Genomic DNA, 20,331 nt, shown 5'->3' with positions numbered 1-20,331 from the left:
TGAGCTTTTTTTCTCCTTTAGCTTGATTGATTTTTACCTCGTTTGTCCCAGCTGGACTCCCAGAGCTAACTGTAGTTGTAGCTCTGTGAGCTTACAGGTTCAGGCTTGGATGACTGGAGGGTAAATAGGCCCCTTGTTTCCATAATACTGAATTATTATGGCTTGCAATATATTTCCCAGCAGTGATGAACCTTTTCTCATTGCAGTTGCTCTGGGGGAGTCCCATAAACCATCTTAGGGCATAGTGTTGTAGAGTCTTAGAGGAATAACCCTAGAAGTGACCATATTTGGTATAACCATCCTCATAAAGTACTGGCAGTCCCTTCTATCAGAGGATGTCCATAAATATTTGTCTACTTAAATTAAAGCAAGGACCATGCCAAATTTAATAAGAAAATTGATCTGATTGACCAAATCAAAAAGCACAAAGAATCAAGGTACCTCTTTGGATGTGAGGAAGTTACCCAACCTGCCCAAGAATGGATATTATACATTTTCTTTTTCTGAGTCAGAGCCAGTCATAATAGTGTTATTTTAAATGACATGTTAGCCATAACAAAGCATGAAGTAATTCCATTTTCAGCACCATGAATGGACCTAGAGATTATTATTAGTGAAGTAAGTCAAAAAGGGAAAGTCAAATGTCATATGATATCACTTATATGTAGAATCTAAAATATGACACAAATAATTGAAAATACAAAAGAGAAACAGAGTCATAGACATGGAGAACAGACTTGTGCTTGCCAAGAGGGAGCAAGATGGGGAAAGGATGGAATGGGAGTTTGGGATCAGCAGATACAAATTGTTATATAAAGAATTGATAAACAACAAGGTTCTACTATAGCAAAGGAAACTATATTCACTACCTTGTTAGAAACCATAATGGAAAAAATACAAAAAAGAACATAATGTATAACTGAATCACTTCGCTGTAGAGCAGAAATTAACACAACACTGTAAATCAACTATACTTCAATTAAAAACCAAACAAAATGACAAGTTAGAGGAAAAGGATTGCAGACCATGGTGACAGAAATTGCATCTTCATTTGTGTTAATACTGCTCTCTTAAACAACAAAATTAATTTAGTGTGGATTACTTGCATACTTTTACAAGAATTCTATTAAAACTAAATTTGTGGCATACATTAGCATTTGAGTAGTGAGGAAATCTGTAGTGTAAAATTCATAGTTGTGTAATTGTGTAAAATCTAAATTTATAATCTCTGAAAGAAAATCCAGACACTAAAATATCTTCTTAACCAGTATGAACATTTATGTGCATATGCGCATATGGACGTATGAAATGCATAGGCAAAGCTTTACAAGAAAAGGCGTACTTTTCTGATTACATCTAAAGCCTTATTCTTCATTTTAAAAAGTCTTATTTTGTTGGATGACTGTCCAGTGTCTTAAAGTTCATCTGGACCTTATGGCTTTGGAGGTTATATCTGGTATGAAGAGGTAAGCTCCCATCAAAGTTATGTAAATCAGATAGGATAAATAAATTCTTGGCCACAATAAATCCATATGTTATGGGAAATAAAAGTACTATCTAAATGGCCTCATTCTTAGGGGGAATATTAATTTTGCAAAGTAGATTTTTCCCCCTTTCACTCATTAGGTGAAAATGCAATTTTTCCTTTTTTTAAAGACAATTTTTCTCATAATTTTAATACCTTTTAATATCTATTTTGAAATGGTTTTGAAGTCTTTTAAGCATAACATGTAAATAAAGTTATTTTAAGAAATTATATGAAGCAATAAGAAAGGGATATATTTTACATAAAAAATGTATGTTTGAGTATTAAAGTACTTTCTTCTGGACTTGTTAAAGTATATATAAATCAGTATTAACCACACTCCTGCTTTTGTGTGTGCGTGTCTTGTCTAGGGCCGCTCCCGTGGCATGTGGAGGTTCCCAGGCTAGGGGTCTAATCAGAGCTGTAGCCGCTGGCCTACGCCAGAGCCACAGCAACATGGGATCTGAGCTGCGTCTGTGACCTACACCACAGCTCATGGCAATACTACATCGTTAACCCACTGAGTGAGCCAGGGATCGAACCTGCAACCTCATGGTTCCTAGTTGGACTTGTTAACCACTGAGCCACGATGGGAACTCCCACCACACTCCTCCTTAAAGATCTCTTTTTCTTATAGAAAAAAGTGCCTACTCCTTGGTACCTTGGTAATGTTCTATAATTCTCATGATGTTACTCTGATCTCATCCTGTTTAGTTTCTCTGAGACCCAGCACTACAATCTTGTCGTCCCTTCCTCTTTAACACAGTGCAGGTGTTTACCATGACACCCTTACTCCCTCTCACACACACACACTCCACACTCTGCCTGGATCAGGCTCCCCTTCTGGTTTCTTAAAAGTTATCTGAGGTTGTGACTTCATAGAAGAGAGAGCCTTTAACCTGAGTTTTAAAACATAATCTACAAAGCAGAAAAGCCTGCATAGGGAAGGGATATCATGTCCTAAGACAGAGCAGCAAGGAAGCTTAGGGCTGGAAGAATGTGTATGTTTGGAGCTTAAAGAGTTTGGGGAGCAAGGCTAGAAAGGGCTGAATCTAAATGTCCTCTGTGCTCATACTACTCAGTGTTGTCCCCGGAATAAGAGCACCTGCCACATCTGGAAAAGTTTTGTCGTGAAATATCTCTGTATTCAGCCCAGACCTACTGGATCAAATTCTCAGGGATAGACCAAGAAGTCTTCTGTGTTTTAACAAGCTCTCCACAGGATTCATAAGCATGCTAGATGCTGAGACACAATTCCTTATCTCATAGAAAGGAATTTAGACTCTTTTCCTATAAACAATTGGAAGATATGAAAGGCTTTTAAGCCTAAAGATGCTTTGATGAATTTTGTGTTTTAAGAAGTTTTTTCAGCCTGAGGATGATTTGATAAATTTTGTGCTTCATTAAAGAAATGATTCTTTAGTCCTTATTCTATGTCAGGCATTTTTCTAGGTACCTGACATACCATGGTGCCCAAAGTACTGTAGTCCCCACTTGATGCAAACTACACTGTAATGGAAAATACAAACAATAAATAACTGAGGGAGTTTCCACTGTGGCACAGCAGGTTAAGAATCTGGAGCTCCCACTATGGCGCAATGGGATGGGCAGCATCTTGGGAGCCACTGGGACGTGGTTTGATTCCCGGCCAGGCACAGTGGGTTAAGGATCCAGCATTGCTGAAGCTGTGGCTTAGGTTACAACTGCTCCGCCCTGATCCCTGGCCAGGAACTCCATATGCCACAGGGCAGCCAAAAATGACCATAATAATAATAATAATAATAATAATAATAATAATAATATCCAAGCCAGCTGCAGCAGTGTGGGTTGCAGGTTTTACCCCTGGCCCCTGCAGTGGGTTATTATTAATTAGCATTGCCACAGCTGTGCCATGGCTCATAGCTGTGGCTCTCATCTGATCCCTGGCTGGGAACTCCATATGCTGCGGGATGGCAAAAACTGAAAAAATAAATAAATAAAAGTGGTAAAAATTAAATGGGAATAAATAATTACAAATTAGGGTAAGTATTTATTGCAATGGAGTTTATCCTTCAAGAAGTAGCACAGGAGAAGGTTTTCTTGGTGGCTTTACCCTAGTAGAAGCATTCTTTCCATAGCAATTTGCTCATCTGCTGTAGCATTCGCTTTATTTTTTCCTATTAAATATTTCCATGAGAACAAGAGAGCACGTTACTGATTTAGTTAAACTTTTTCTTTTTCCCCCCTTGTTGACCCTTTGCTGCCCTATGCAGACTGCCCAAGGTGGTGGCCACCGAACTCTCCTCTATGGACATGCCATATTGCTGCGCCATTCCTACAGTGGCATGGTGAGTACACGTTTTGATTTCATCTCCCCTCTGGTCATCCTGACTCATTTATGCATGCATAGTCAGGAAATAATTTCATCGATGGCTTGAATGAGCTTTGCTGTATGTGCTTTTTAATATCTGTGTACCCTGTTTGGTTTTCTGATTTGTATAAAATAAGTGAACATATATAAACATTTCATTCTTTTAAAAGCTTTATTAAATTTACATTATTAAATTATAAAAGCAATACAAAACAGCTCATTCTGTCAGGCTTGAAATTACAGAAGAAAAAGATCTTCATACTCACACCAATGAGAAAACTGATGGGGACTTTAAAAGTTTTTTAATCTTTTCCGTTCTTAAAATTTTTAATATAAATGAGATCTTATTACATAACCAAATTTATAGAAGATTTTTGGCATATTGTCACACAGTAAACATAAGTATTATCCATGGTATTCAAATGTTTTCAAATTAATTTTAGTGACTACATGATAGTCCAGTATGTGGAAATTTAATATAATGGATCGTTTCTTTTAAGAAGGATTCCCCAATATGTAAGCTCTTTTAAGTGTTGCACGAATGAGAACACAAAGCTGAATGTGAACTGAGCGCAAGGTATACTGGCCTCTATACCACGCGAGTAGCTCTAACCTGCAGAGCTCCTATTCTGCATGTGTGTGTGGAGGTTAATGTACCTTGGGCTTATTCCACATTCAGCTTTATGTCCTCATTCTTACAACACCTGAAGAGGATTTTGAGGTTGGGGTGGAGATAGAGGAGTTGGCCTGGAAAATTATCCTAAACTTTACATCCAAGAATGCACAATGAGGACAGGTTAAGAGTTGGGGAAAGAAGTCAGGGAGAGTTGGGAGAGTTCCCTTACTCCTTGGGAAACACATAAAGGGACACACATGGCAGAAGCTCACTGCAGGGAGGCAGCATGCTGCACAGAAAGTCAATTCTGGATGCGTTTCAGAAAGTTAAAACTTTTTAGATGGAAACAAAACAAGAGGATGAAAGTGAATACTGTTCAAATTTCTGTTTGCAAGAAAGATTTCTGTCAGATAAGGTTGTACTTTTGCTTATGATCATGAATCTCACCTGAAGGGAGAGATGTACAAATATGTCCACAATTGCTTGTCATCTTTTACTGACAGAACGTATTTCTGCACCTTTTTATGGGAGGGGAAATAAACACGTTTCCTCTAGAATGTCACTCCCAGCGAAGGTTGTGTAAGTGCTCTGAGTTAGACTTGGAAAGGACTATAATTGTTTTCTAATTAAAGTATAGTTGATTTACAGTGTTGTGTGTGTTTCAGGTGTACAACACAGTGATGCAACTATTTATATAGATATTCTTTTTAAAATTCTTTTCCCTTATAGGTTATTACAAAATGCTGCAAATGGCATAATTTCTTCTTTATTGCTGAGTAATATTCCATTGTATATATGTACCACATATTCTTCATTCATCCGTTTGTTGATGGACACTTAGGTTGCTTCCATGTCTTGGCTATTGTAAATAGTGCTGCTAAGAACATTTGGGTGTAGGTGTATTTTCCAATTACGGTTTTCTCTGGATATATGCCCAGGAGTGGGATTGCTGGGTCATAAGGTAGTTTTATGCTTAGTTTTTCAGGACCCTCCATATTGTTCTCCATAGTGGTTGTACCAATTTACATTTTCACTAACAGTGTAGGAGGATTCCCTTTTCTCTGCACCCTCTCTGGCATTTGTTATTTGTAGACTTATTAACGATGGCATTATGACTGTTGTGAGGTGGTACCTCATTGCAGTTTTGACTTGCATTTCTCTAATAATTAGCAATGTTGAGCATCTTGTCATGTGCCTTTTGGCCATGTGTATGTGTAAAGAGCTATAAACGTTTAGTGACAGCTACTGATTCTGTGTCTTCTAGTACCTGTGCTGCCTGTCCACTTCCAGGTCTTCAACTGATAAACTGGCCTTTGATGTTGGCTTACAAGAGGACACAACAGGTGAGCACATTGGTCTGAGATAAAGCTGTGCTCAGGAAAGCATGACAGGGACTGGATTGGGAGAAGTCAGGAGACATGATGGAAAATACATTTGCTGACTCTTCTTAGGGATGGATTCTGGAAAGAACAAATGACTTCCCTATAGAAAGTTTTAATAGAAGGAGGAAGTGTACATTATTTCACTTACTTCAGGTTCACTTATATTTGTAAGTGTACCAATGTAATTAATGTCAACATTCGAACAGAAACGTAGAAAATGAAATGGACATTTCCCTGTCCACAGATCATCATGCTCCATGTCTATGTGTTTGCATAGTTTTGAAACAAAAATACATATATATGGACACGTTGTTTTGGAGAATCAAAATTGGAGAGTATAGTCTGTGTTTTTGTTCTCAGTACTCTGAGGACTTTACACATTATACACCTCTGTATAATTTTGACTTTTTTTCTTTTATGATGAGCATGCCTGATTTGAAATTAAATAGAAGATCAAGTAGAAAAAAGAATGGAAAGAAATAGTCCAACTCTTATTAAGTTGTTCTTTCTGTGGGTGGGATCAAGCTCACACATGCCCTTCTTTTTGGGGGGCAGGCTTTGCCCATGGCATGTGGAATTCTGGGGCCCAGAATTGAACCCCTTACCACGGCAGCAACCTGAGCCACAGACGTGACAGCACCGTTTGGACCCTTAACCTGCCGAGCCAGCAGGGAACTCCTTGTCCTTCTTTTTAAACCTAAAGTTTGCACAGATAACAAGTGGATAAAAGTAAAGCTCTATTTATCAACCTAATTAATATATATATATATATATATATATATATTTTTTTTTTTTTTGGCCTTGCCCACAGCATGTGGAAGTTCCCAGGCCAGGGATCAAACCTGCCCCACAGCAGTAACTCAAGCCACAGCAGTGACGTCACCAGATCCTTAACCTGCTGTGCTACAAGAGAAACTCCCTAATTAGCTTTTTAATAGACCAACATAAGACCTTGTACAAGAAATTCTGAGAATCCCAGGTGCCCGAAAGATAAATGTATTCCTCTCATTTTTATTTTATTTTATTATTATTTTATTTTATAGCTCATTCCTCTGTATTTTAACTAGTTGTTTTTAGTTTTCTCATTGTAATAACTTACTTCAGCACATAGTTACATGGGAAAAAAGTCTTCAATTCTCTTTCTCAAAAGAAGTAAAAGACACGTACGATCTAGAACTTGTTCTCATTTATTGAGGTGATTCTAAAATAGTGAAGCCTACAGAGCAAGGTAGTCCTTCCCACACATATCCCCTTGTGTTACTCATTTTACCCCTTAGCTCTCTACAACTTCTGAATTCTTTGCTAAATGTATCATTTGTTGTGTGCCTGCCTTGATCAGAACGAAACCCAACAGGCAGAGCTTTTTTCTTCCTTATTTGTTGATGTGTTTGCCACTATGAAAGCAGTGATTGACCAATAGTATGTGCTTTATTCATAATTGAGAGAATGAATGAACAACTCCCTACTACTTAAAAATATGAATCCAGTGAATGAAGCTAGGGAATTCTGCAAGGTGACGTTCAAGACTATGGTGTGTGTAGTAAAAGTAGCTCAGGGCACAGATTACAAACTGCCAGTAAGAATGCTCATGAGGTATTGTTTGCTGATTGGTGTACTCATTTCTGAAATGAATCATTATTGAGTACCTACAAAATGCTAGCAGGACCTGGGGAGACCACAGTGAACAGAACATACAAAGGCCTGCTATTTTGCAACTTATATTCTGGCATTGTGGAATTAGTAAAGAGGCCAAAAATAAGTGTGATGGAAAAATAATAAAGCTGGGCACACAAAGAGAATGATAATTGTTGGATAACAGATATCAATAAAACGATTCCCATTTTTGGTTAGAACTTATATTTAGAGTTTAAAAGGAACTGTGAGGAGATTGAAGCATTGTGTGCTTATGCTTATGCCCTAGGTTTTGGGACTGAAGTACGAAGAATGTTGAACAGTTTATGAGGCTTATGTTTAACTTGTTCTAGAAGAAAGTATTTGATTTAATATACACCCAGATATTTTTATACCATATCCTTCTATAAGCAGGATTCTCTTATATTTTACCTTTAGATTAATAGAAACTATTGTATTTTAAAATAACACCATAAAACAAGGCACAGGATAGAAAAACTCAGGTGGCAATTACTCATACCCATTTTGAGTCAGCATCCAAAAAAAGTACAGAGGTTTTTTTTAATGGTTCTAATACCACCGTCACAAAACCCTGAGCCTAGAGATCCCTTCGTAGTTCAGTGGTTAACAAACCAGACTAGCACCCATGAGGATGTGGGTTCGATCCCTGGCTTCACACGTGGGTTAAGGATCTGGCATTGCGGTAAGCTGTGGTGTAGGTCAGAGACGCGCCTTGACATTGGATCCCGCCTTGGATCCCGTGTTGCCGTGGCTGTGGTGTAGCCTGGTGGCTACAGCTCCAATTGGACCCCTAGCCTGGGAGCCTCCATATGCCATGGGTACAGCCCTAAAAAGTTAAAAAGACCAAACAAACAAGCAAACAAACCAAAAAAACAAAAAACAAAAAACAAAAAACAAAACCCCTGAGTCCTTTTGAAAATTAAGTGGCCGAAAACTGGGTGTTCTTAGAGAGAGTGATGTAACAGTATAACCACATATGGTTGCGTAAGGAACAGAGAGCAGTGTGGCTGGTGAATGTATCCTTATGTGATCGTAAATAAATATCTTTTTAAAGCAGTTCTTAGGAGGCGGGGGAAGACACCAAACTTACCCATGTGTCAAACTAGTTTCTTGAGAAGAATCTTTGCATTTCAGTATGTCTTATCAGAAACTAATTTGCTCTGATTCTTTCGATTTTTGTGATCTAAGAGATGAATTTGCATTCCACTTCCAGTTTCTGAAAGTTGCGTGAATAGGGCAGTTTCCTTTGAAGGAGACTGATGGTGAAGACTGATTTCATTTCTCTCTTTTATGTTGGAGTCACTGGCAAAGAACATGGGTTTTTAGACTAAGAGGCATTTCTTTGTGTTTCACGTTTCAATCACCGCGCAGGCGAGGCTTGTTGGTGGACCATACATCCTGCCTCCAAGCAACGCTCAGAAGGAGAAAAAGTGCGAGTTGGCGATGACCTCATCTTAGTTAGTGTGTCTTCTGAAAGGTACCTGGTAAGTGTGGAAAGCAGGATCATGTACTTAGTGATATGGTAAGTGACAGGTCAATAAAATAAGCTCTTTAGAGCTGAGATTGCAAATTATCTAGGAAAATTGCTGAGAAACAAGCCTGTACCTCTATTTGATGAGTTCTGACTCCCTAAGTAGAAGAATAATATGCCGTGAGTGGCAATGCGGCTGACCAGGGTTATTTAGACAGGCTTGCCTCTTGCCCTTGACATGTGCGTTCATGACATTGTTAGGGCCTGTCCTTGGATGATTTTATTAGCAGCATGTAAAATGTGGTCTAATTGGCAATGCGAAATTCCATGGACTTTATTTTGCATCCACTGTGAAGACTGTGTTAATGAGGCTGTGATGACCTGTTTTGAGATTTATGAAAGAAAATTGTTCTAAGAGAAACACTTGCCATGCTAAGAAAGGAGAAATAAAATAAAAAGTTTAATTCTGTCACTGACATTGCGTTGTTTCAAAGGGAAGGGATTGGAAATGGGAAATTGAAGAAAGAAATTTATGTTTAATCATTGAAAGCATTTTTAATGTTTGCAGTGAGGCCAATATCTACCTAACTTATTTAGTAAATTGTATTTTTGCTTATGAATAATCATTTGCAGAAGTTCGCAGAAGGTCGAAATTAATCAAAGTGCGAAGGAGGCCAGTGCAAAATATTCATTTTATTTTAAGGTTGAGGAAGTAATTAAACAAATATAAAATGGGGTATTGCAAACTTTCCATGAATGTCCACATTTTTAAAAATCCCAGACATCATTGTGGACGATGATTGAAACAAAAATCAGAAATAGAGCATCCTTGCAGTTAAGATCCCGCTCATCTATATAAAGTGTATTTCCACTGCTTTAAATCAAAATATTATTTGTGGAGTTCCAATCATAGCTCAGTGGTAACAGACCCAACTAGTATCCTTGAAAATGCGGGTTCCATCCCCGGCCATGCTCAGTGGGTTAAGGATCTGGCATTGCCGTGATCTGTGGTGTAGGTTGTAGATGCAGCTTCGATCCCACATTGCTGTGGCTGTGGCGTAGGCCAACAGCTGCAGCTCTGATTTGACCCCTAGCCTGGGAACTTCCGTTTGCTGTGGGTGTGGTCCTAAAAAAGCAAAATATATAAAATTACTTGTATGTCATTGATGAAGTAAGTAGTTAGTACCCCTTTGCTCTATGAACGTGGAAATAGGATAGGTCTGGAGGCGCTTCAAGTCTGGAGGTGCTTCAAGTCAGTTTTTGCTTACCAATACATTTCCTTCCAATTCTGAAACATTTCTAGGAAGAGGGTGCTGTGTTACTTGCTCTGAGGGCAGAGGGGAAGATGAAGGCAGGGAGATGGTGAAACAGTGGCTCATGTAACTGACAGGAACTATTCTGTTAAACAGAGCATCTCATGTTGCAGAGCTAGAGGGAGGCCTGGAGCAATTCTTTTGTCTCTTAACCAGTGTCTGTGGAAACAGGCACCATGCACATTCCTAGAACAATGGAAGTATGTCAGTTTCTCAGATGAGCATTAATTAAGCCCTTACTGTGTGTGAAGGAGACATCGATTTTGAGCTGTGGTTTTACTTGGAAACGAATAGTGGTGGTAAAACTAATGCATGCGTGCTTCTCAGTATATAAATTCCACACATATCTCATTTTGATTTTGGCATAACTATGCCAGTTTTTATTGTACAACTTGTTCTTTCCACTACACAGCAGAGGTTACTGGACAGGATGGCATCATTATGCTCTGAAAGAGTAGAAAATTCAGAATCTCACAGAGGCCAGGGCGTCTCACATCAGTTTTACCACTACATTCCTTAGAATGTCACTTAATTCTTTGAATTCTGGCTTCTGCACTTGCAATATGGTGATGATTATACCTAGCACCAAGGTTATTGTGATGAAGCAGTGAGGTGGTTAGTCTGAATATGCTTTGAATTAAAGAGCACTCTGCAGACAATGGCAGTAATTGTAATACATCAGGTTCACTTTTGGTTACACTGGGAAATAAACAAACATCATGAGTGTTTACACTCAGATAACCTTCAAGCTACATTTTAGCCAATGTATTTAAGTTCCTTTTCTTTCTTTCTTTTTTCTTTTCTTTTCTCTCTCTCTCTTTTTTTTTTTTTTTTTTTTTTTTTTTTTTTAGGGCCACCCATGTGGCATATGGTATATGGAAGTTCCAGGCTAGGGGTCGAATCTGAGATGCAGCTGCCAGCCTATACCACAGCCACAGCAACACAGGATCTGAGCCACATCTGCAACCTACACCACAGCACACAGCAATACCAGATCCTTAACCCACTGAGCAGGATCAGGGATCGAACCCCCGTCCTTATGGATACTAGTTGGGTTTGTTACTGCTGAGCCACAATGGGAATTCCCTTAAGTTCCTTTTTGTTACCCCCCCCCTTTTTTTTTTCTTTTGGCCACACCCACACCATGCAGAAGTTCCAGGGCCATGGATCGAACCCAAGCCACAAAAGTGACAGTGCTGGATCCTTAATCCACTGATCCACCAGGGAACACCTGACAACATTTTATAGAGCTCCAGATAGTTGACCAACCAGACTGTTAAAATTTCTCTTTCCTTTGCTAACAAAGTCAGTGACTTTAATAGCCTTTGCAAGTTATGGACCTTGCATATGGTAGAAACCACAGGGAAGACCAAGGATATATTACACATGGATTCCATCCTCAAAGAAACAAAACGAGCACATGGAACTGTATGAGAATAACATAAGGTAATAACTAAGTGTTAGAATTTAGGTTAGAGATGGTGAAGGATGTTTCTATGGGTGCAGAGATAGTTCATTATTACCTCACATTCCCACTGTGGTTGATTCATGGTGAGAAAATAGACTATTATGGTCATGGATTCAAGGACCTACATGGTGCTTGCTGAGAAGGATCTGAAGGAAATGAAAGGGCAAAAAGTGAGGCAGTAAAAGATGTTTGAATAAACAGTAGCCACTGGAATAATCCATGTACCGAACCTGAGTAACTGAAAATGGGTTTTATATATATATTTGTTTATTAGTCTAGACCCTGCTAAGCATGAACCTGGGCCCATCACCTAACCTCTTCAAACCCTCCGTTTCTTCATCTGCAGGATGGGGGTGATTGAGCCCAGTTCACAGTGATGTTGAGAGGACTGAATGTTCAATCCAAACAAAAGTCTTAGCTCTATCAATGGCACATATAAAAAAATGAGTAGCAAATTGCTGCCATTATTTACCCTGGAGATTGTACCTATTAAAAACGGTTAAGGGAACTGTAGACATAAAACCAGAAGAAGAAAAATTGGGGAAGGAGGTAAACAAAAGATGATTATAGCTGATTTAAATTTATAAAGTTCCATCATGTGAAAGCAAGATTCAAATTCTGAGAAGACGTGATGTGGTTAAACATAAATAAGTTAAGAAATTTGGCTGAAAACACTTCAGTTAAAACTAACCACTAAAAATAAACATTTCCAGTCATTGATTTTGTAACTTTTCAGTCATTAGTGTCTGTTGGCCTTTGATCTAATTTTCCTTCACCAACAGGGATGGTTAAACTAAGGTTAAACTATCTAATTGAGCATTTGCTGCTGTAATCAAGCTTACAAGATAGGGGTGCTAAACTGATTAAAACTGATTCAAGGACTGATTTTCACTCTTTCCTCTGTGGTGGTATCTTGTGGCTTAAAGAGGGCACTACATGGAGCACCAGGGGCCCCAGTTTTCACCCAGGCTGCTCTGCCCCTGCTCTGCTTTCCTTATTGAACCCCTGCACTCAGTTTCCCAGGAACAAAGGGTCTTATATCCAGAAAAGGTTGTAAACCACTCAGCCAATATAATGTCATTTCTCATCTTGCTGTTTCATATTCTAATATGAAATGATATCTTAATCTTCTTTCCAGGAATATCCAAGAGGAAAAAAAAAATTCCTTTGCCCCATTGCAAGGACTTATTTTTTTTTTCTTTTAAAGAAGGATTTAGCAAAGCAGCTTAAATATGAGAAATACACAATTTAAAATAGAAGAAACATGATAAAATGGGTACCACTGTGAATCGATTTCAAACTAAACAAAATAAAGCATGCGGAGCTACTTTAACTTGTGTTAGAAAGATATTAAAAATCACCCTGTGCACAGGAATGTTCAACCCATGGCCTGGATTGCTCTCACTTACTTATTTTTTAATAATTTTATTGATTAAGTCATCTATAGAAGCAGCCTTTGTGTGTGTGTGTTTGTGTGTGCGTGTGTGATTTAGGGCTGTACTTGTGGCATATGGTGGTTCTCAGGCTAGGGGTCTAATTGGAGTTTCAGCTGCCGGCCTACGCCACAGCTCACAGCAACGCCGGATACTTAATCCACTGAGTGAGGCCAGGGATCGAACCCACAACCTCATGGTTCCTCGTTGGATTCATTTCTACTGTGCCACAACGGGAGCTCCCTGACAATTTTTTTATTTAATCTATGAAAATATTACCAAGGAACTGTCTAAAAGTAAATTAGTCTATGTCCAATCTCTTGGGGTAGAACATGATGGATAAATAAATAAATAAAATTAAATTAGAAAAAGTAGAACCCAACAATCTAGAAAGGGATAAAAAATGCTTAAAGGAAAGCGCTCTTCTGGGGCTTCTAAAACTTTACTTCTCTTGTACCCACCTCTGAATTTCTGATAAGAAATGTTTTGATTGCATTATAAATTTTCAATTGCCTCAAGTTGCATAAAAAATATCGATAGCTACAAAGACGACGATCATAAATATTTCCAAGCTGTTTATCGCATCAGCCAATTTATTTTTGATTTATTTACTTGAGCCTTTTTTTTCCTCTCTGAGGCTCAGGTGCTAGAATCAGAGATAGTTACATTTGGAAAACACATCTCTTCTCTGTCTCTCATTTTTTTCTCAGAATAAAAAAAAAGAAGCATGAGGGGCGATATATCTTGTTTACTTGTATTCCCTGTCACTGGATGATCATTTTTCCAGAGTGAGTCATCACCAGGGCCCAATGCCTGACACTTGATCAGAGAGAAATAAATGAGTGAATGAATGCATCAAGATAAGGGTTGAATTCGGATATTCTGAAAAGCCTTTGTGCCCGGGACCTTTTTTGGCAGTCTGACAAAGTTTACTGACTCCTTGTCATCATAATACTTCAAAATGTATAAAATGTATACATTGGGCATACAAGGGAAACTAAAAGCATGGATGTGGAATCCAGGTTGAGATCTCCTGGGAGGTGATTTGTAATATCTTCTCTCTTCCTGAGATTTTTGTGCTTCTGTCATATGAAGACTTGATACTCAACACATGCTTCTTGGAGCAGTGGCCTTGGTTCACTCCCCTCTGACCTTCTGAATTCAAATTTGCCTTTTTTTGAACAAAATTCTCAGATGAGGAGTGTGTCCATGAGAACTTGAGAATCACTAACATAAGAATCAAGGTGACAGGAGGCAGCAGATCACTCCTCAAAGCGTTCTGCACAGCTCCTGGTGGGTCAAGGCCACTGTATTATTGTGTAAATTCCAGAGAGGTGGCATATTTCAGCCTAAGGCCAAATTTGCTTTCCATCTCTGACAACACAGGGTTTTGCCTAAGTATAACTTATCTTCCTGTCAGTCACTGAAACCTTTACTGCAGTCTGAATATTTAATATCACAGGCCTCACTCAGTGTGGTTCTTAGATTCCCCTTTGTTGTTTAAGTGGGACAATTAAATAGAAGCATCCAAAATAGTTAGGCCTAGAGAATATTTTCTTGAGAAGAGTGGATATTATTATTATTTTTTTTCTTGTCTTTTTGCCTTTTCTAGGGCCCTCCCATGGCACATGGAGGTTCCCAGGCTAGGGGTCTAATCAGAGCTGTAGCCACCAGCCTACGCCAGAGCCATAGCAACGCGGGATCCGAGCCACGTCTGCGACCTACACCACAGCTGACTGCAACGCCGGATCCTTAATCCACTGAGCAAGGCCAGGGATCTAACCCGCAACCTCATGGTTCCTAGTCGGGTTCGTTAATCACTGAGCCATTACGGGAACTCCGAGTGGACATTATTTAGATAACTTTAAATGGTGTGATAAGATCTTAAGGACATTTTTTTTAAAACTTGCTCCAATAGAGTGAAATTTTCCTATTTTTATGGGTATCCTATTTATTGTTTACCTTGAAACCTAGATAGGATTTGAAAATGGCATTTTAACCCCCCCCCCTTATTTTTCATCACAGTTTTTCCTTATTTTCTAAAGTATGAGGTCCTTGGTCTGGCACCTGCCTCATCTGCCGGGCCCTCTCTCACTCTTTCTGAGTATATGCAGTAAGCCCCACAGATGAAACTCTCTGCTGTGCTTTATGTTCCATCACTGCCTCCTTGGGTACCATTCCCCTTCTTAGAGCCTCTTGGAGGGTCAAGGTGGCCCAGGCCACTTCCAGTTGTCAGGTTTCTGGTATATTAAAAATGAAAATATACAAACTAGTTGATAAAAGTTTTGGTACATTTTTAGGAGTTCCTGTGGTTAACGAATCTGACTAGGAACCATGAGGTTGCGGGTTCGATCCCTGGCCTTGCTCAGTGGGTTAAGGATCCGGCGTTGCCGTGAGCTGTGGTGTAGGCTGCAGATGTGGCTCGGGTCCAGCGTTGCTGTGGCTGTGGCGTAGGCTGGCAGCTGTAGCTCCAATGAGGCCCCTAGCCTAGGAACCTCCATATGCCGCAGGTACAGCCCTAGAAAAGACAAAAAGGCAAAAAAAAAAAAAAAGTTTTGGTATGTTCTAAACATTTACACTCAGCAAGTTGACATTATTAATATATGAACCTAAATCCAGTGTGCGCACAGACTTTTGGGGAGAGAGTGTCTAAAGTAGAGAAATGTGAGGCGCAGTTTGAATGATCCTATCTATATTCCTTAAATATCTTATCCCATAAGGAATCCCATTTCTCCAGTGGAAATACCTCCTGTCCTCAAGGCCCAGGACAATGAACTCTGTTCAGTTAGGCTGGTCGAAGTGTTCTCTTAATTCCTGTAGCACTTTGATTACAGTTTAGCTAACAGTTTCAAAGTGCTGACTCGCAGCATTTTGTAGATATATTTTACCTTCCTTTCTAGAGCATGAGCACCCTTGGGGTGGGGAAGGTGTTCCATTCATGTTTAGTATGATGTTTTATATATATTCAATAAACCAGGCTGAATGAACAAATCATATTATGTATTTACCATAATATGGCATGAGCCTTCACTTGAATTCAAAAGTAAAACATATGGGTATTTTGCATCATCTTCTGATGGCTTGGTAAAATCCACATGGTTTTATGGCTTTTGTATATGTTGTTATTTTGGGTTAGATCACTAAAATGGGAACATTAATGGAATAACTTAAAATTTTTTTTTAAATTTGTGCTACTTAAATTTTAAAGCTTTGGTTGGCTTCTGCACATGCTTCTTTGCTAGATGGTAGGGATACAGTCGTGAGCCTGTGTTAGAAAGCTTACAACAGGGAGACAGAAAAACACACACAGCGAGCACATTGTGTGATGAGGACTATGAAGGACAATATATTTTTCTTGTTTGTGGAAGCAGATGGCTTATGATTCATTTGTAAATACTTAAAGAATTTTAACATATTGGGAAAGAACTGAATTCAACAAAGGCATCCTGGCTGGGATTTTGCATGAAGAGGAGGTTGTCAAGAGGCAGACAGCTGACTGAGATGTTGAGAGGGGTAAGAGCAGGTTATTGATGAATCTGATGTATCCACTGATAAAATTTTAATCTCATTGATTGAAAAAGTACTGATAACTACAGATATTTAAATGTCACACATTCCTTTGGCTTTGTTTTTAAGAGAAAGAAAATGAAATATCTATGTTTGCTAGTGACTTGAGATTAGACTATTTAGACAAAATAGACCTTTGGGTGTTGAAAGGCCTGCTGTGTAGACTAGTATGACAGCTAGGAGTAGTGTCTAGTCACTAGTGTGACTTTTCATGTGCTTCATCTAACCAAGATGGTCAGATTTCTGGAAAAGTTCTTGTGCAATTAAAATCTTAAAAAGCTTAGGCTGTCATCAGCATTGGAAAGTATTGCAGAAACATTATAGGAGTGTTGGTGATGTTTACTGAGATGACACGAAGAAAATAGGTGGTTGTTCCATGCATTTTTGAAATTATAGTGGCAGCCAGGTAATAGTGAAATAAGCATGGCGTTTGGCTGTGCTCCTACTTTTGTTTTCCTTATCATTTCAGAACCCATGTATTATGGCTCTCAGAGATGTGACATATGATATTCTTTTAATACATTGGGTTTTAAAAAGGAACATCTGGAATTTGTAATATCTGAATTTTGAAGGACACTTATTGTCCTGATTTTTGATATCTATTAGAAAATAATGCCATCTAATGACAAATTATAGATAAACATTCCTGAAGAACCCCATAAAACTAAGACATTGGTCCAGTAGATTTTACCTACTTCATTGTCAGCACACTATTACAGTGTTATATATGGAAAACTTAATTATAATTTTAATAGTACGTGCCCACTCTGCACAGTTTTGTCCATCCATAAGCCTTCACCACAAAATAGTCTGTTTTCACAAATGAATTTGGTTTAGTATATTCATTAGGATGGTTTTCAATTGGTGGCTTAAGTAGTAACTCTTAGAATGAGGCTGACAAGTACCTAAAGTCAAACATAAACTCTGATTTTTCCTCTACAGTCTTTTCATTTTTGAGGGATAGGATTGAATTAAAATGTTCTCTGTGATATTTTCAAATCTGTGGTGTTGAGCAGGAGTTGCAGAAGCACTTTCGTATTAACACTTAGCCAGAGCCTGTATTGATGCCTCCTTTTGCCTCTAATACAGCACTTGTCTTATGGCAATGTCAGCTTGCACGTGGATGCCGCTTTCCAGCAGACCCTCTGGAGCGTGGCCCCCATCAGCTCAGGAAGTGAAGCAGCCCAAGGTAAATAAAACTCACTTCCGTTAGGAGACTGGTCCTCGATGCAGAGTTGATAGTCATCTTTGGAACTGTGATAATGAGCAAATTAGGCCTTTTTGTGTCAAAATATACTGTAATGCTAAAATGTGACATTTTGGCATCTCACTTGGATTGCTATTTAAAAGCAAAATTTGTATTAAGATTTATCTTTTCTTATTTTTACACTACTGTCAGCTTTAGCTTATTTGTGTGTATTTTACATCCTAGCTTTGTAGGGGTTATTTTCTCCAATGTTTTGGCCTCAGGATATTGCTTAGTGAGGGTGATGTCAAGATTTCTTGTATTCCATGGTCTGTGAATTGCAGCTGGATTACAACAGTGCTTGTGCATCAGGGTCTTCCCAGGAAATATCTGTGTTTGTTCTGATTATTCTCACTTAAATGCATTCAAGTCTGAGCCTATCCAGACTTGCATGTTTTGTGGAGGGTTTATGAGGATGAGGTCATGTATGAGAATATCATTCCCTGTGGGACTGTGAACCCGGGGCTCAGATGTGGCCAGCAGGTGGCAGCATCCATCCCTGCAAGGTTGGCCAGGTGTCTGAGAAAAGATTGGACCAGATGATCTGTTCAGCTGTCAATATCTGACCTTGCCAATTTAAATGTGGCTGCATTCCAATCCTTCTAGGGTATCTGATTGGTGGTGACGTGCTCAGGTTGCTTCATGGACACATGGACGAATGCCTCACTGTCCCTTCCGGAGAACATGGCGAAGAGCAGCGGAGGTCAGTATCTAAGCTCAGTGCCTTGAGCCTTGCATTTTCTTACATTGAGATAAATTTTTTTCAAATTAAGGCTAAGTCTGCTCAGGCCATTAGCATCATGGAAAGGGGGCACTAACATTCATCTGTTCATTGAAATGATCCATTTGTGGGCCTCCTCTGAAGTGTTTTCTCATATTATATTTTGATTACCTATCAGTGGCATTGCTAGAAAATTTTGTGTAATTAAAGCATGGTGAGAAACATTGAATAAAATAAACTGAGTAGGAGGAATGAACATATGCAATCACTTAAAACTTCATTAAATGTTCACTGGATTTGAATTCGTCCTATTTCAAATGTTTAGTCTCAAATTCATTTTTAAAATCAGAGTTCTCACATTGCCCAAAGGTTTAGGATGTTTTTCTGTTATCTCCCATTTACTGGAATAGATAATAAACGTGACCACTTTCCCTAATATTTTATATGATTTTAATACCTCTCTCATGTTAATATTATTTGGCATTGGGCCAAGAAGGCAGTAGTCTGGAGCACAGAGAAAAGTGCACAAATAATACAAAACCATACTAATATTTAGGGTGATTCAAATGTCCTATTTTGCCTCATGAATTGATAGATGGATATAGTAATAAAGAAGAGATTACTGTGAGACAAGGCATTATCTGATGAATTATTACATGGCATTAAGTCTTTTAGTGGATATATGTTAATATATCACTTAGACAACTCATTAACAAATATCTGCTTTTGTAATTTAAAGATGTAGAGAACATTTGGAAACTTCATACTCTCATAACTAGTCACTTTGAGACCTTTTTCACCAGTCAGACCTAGTTTCTGGGGAAGCGTGAAAGGAAGAGCCTGGAAAAATTCCCTAAACTGAAAATGCTGCTTTTAGTAAGTTAGAAAGTTGTTGACGGTGTTGATAGGGTTTGTATTAAAGACGAGAGGGAATTCAAAAGGCAGTTGATTTGAGGAATTAATTCTATTTTTATTTATTTATTTATTTATTTATTTAGTCTTTTTGCCTTTTCTAGGGCCACTCCTGTGGCATATGGAGGTTCCCAGGCTAGGGATCTAATTGGAGCTGTAGCCGCCGGCCTATGCCACAGCCACAGCAATGCAGGATCTGAGCCCTGTCTGCAACCTACACCACAGCTCACAGCAATGCCGGATCCTTAACCCACTGAGCAAGGGCAGGGATCGAACCCACAACCCCATTGTTCCTAGTCAGATTTGTCAACCACTGAACCACAACGGGAACTCCAAGGAATTAATTCTAAACACAGGAATGAATAGAGGACTCAGAGGGATGGCAGAGTGTTCTGGGAAGTGCAGTTATTGCAGAGTGAAGAGGGGCAGGATGAAAGGAGAGGTGAAAAATAGACAAGAGAAGGCTGATATTTAGGACATGGACAGTTGCAGAAAAGTCACAAGAGAGCTGGAATAGGGTTAAGTGGAGAGCCGGGGAAGTTAGTTCTGGAACCCACAGGAGAATTAGAGTGTAGATGTGTTAGATGCTGTCATATAATCATGGAGACTTAGGAACCAGAAGAGGCCTTGTCATAATCTTTTGGGTCTTCGTTCTCTGATTTGTTAAATGAAAT

At 38.9% G+C, this 20,331-nt stretch overlaps 1 protein-coding gene across 1 annotated transcript in view; it reads left to right on the top strand.

Annotated features, from left to right (window-relative positions):
- RYR2 (ryanodine receptor 2) overlaps positions 1-20,331 on the top strand; it is a 754,552-nt gene that overhangs the window by 317,414 nt on the left and 416,807 nt on the right. Inside the window, 5 exon segments of the mRNA XM_021072683.1 lie at positions 3,778-3,852; positions 5,756-5,834; positions 8,898-9,010; positions 17,868-17,967; positions 18,631-18,727. Of these exon segments, the coding sequence (XP_020928342.1) occupies positions 3,778-3,852; positions 5,756-5,834; positions 8,898-9,010; positions 17,868-17,967; positions 18,631-18,727 (464 nt within the window).

The sequence above is a fragment of the Sus scrofa genome, chromosome 14 (assembly GCF_000003025.6).
Source record: "Sus scrofa isolate TJ Tabasco breed Duroc chromosome 14, Sscrofa11.1, whole genome shotgun sequence".
Lineage (NCBI taxonomy): Eukaryota > Metazoa > Chordata > Mammalia > Artiodactyla > Suidae > Sus > Sus scrofa.
The sequence above is the reverse complement of the archived record's forward strand: the minus strand, read 5'-3'. Positions and strand labels throughout refer to the sequence as shown.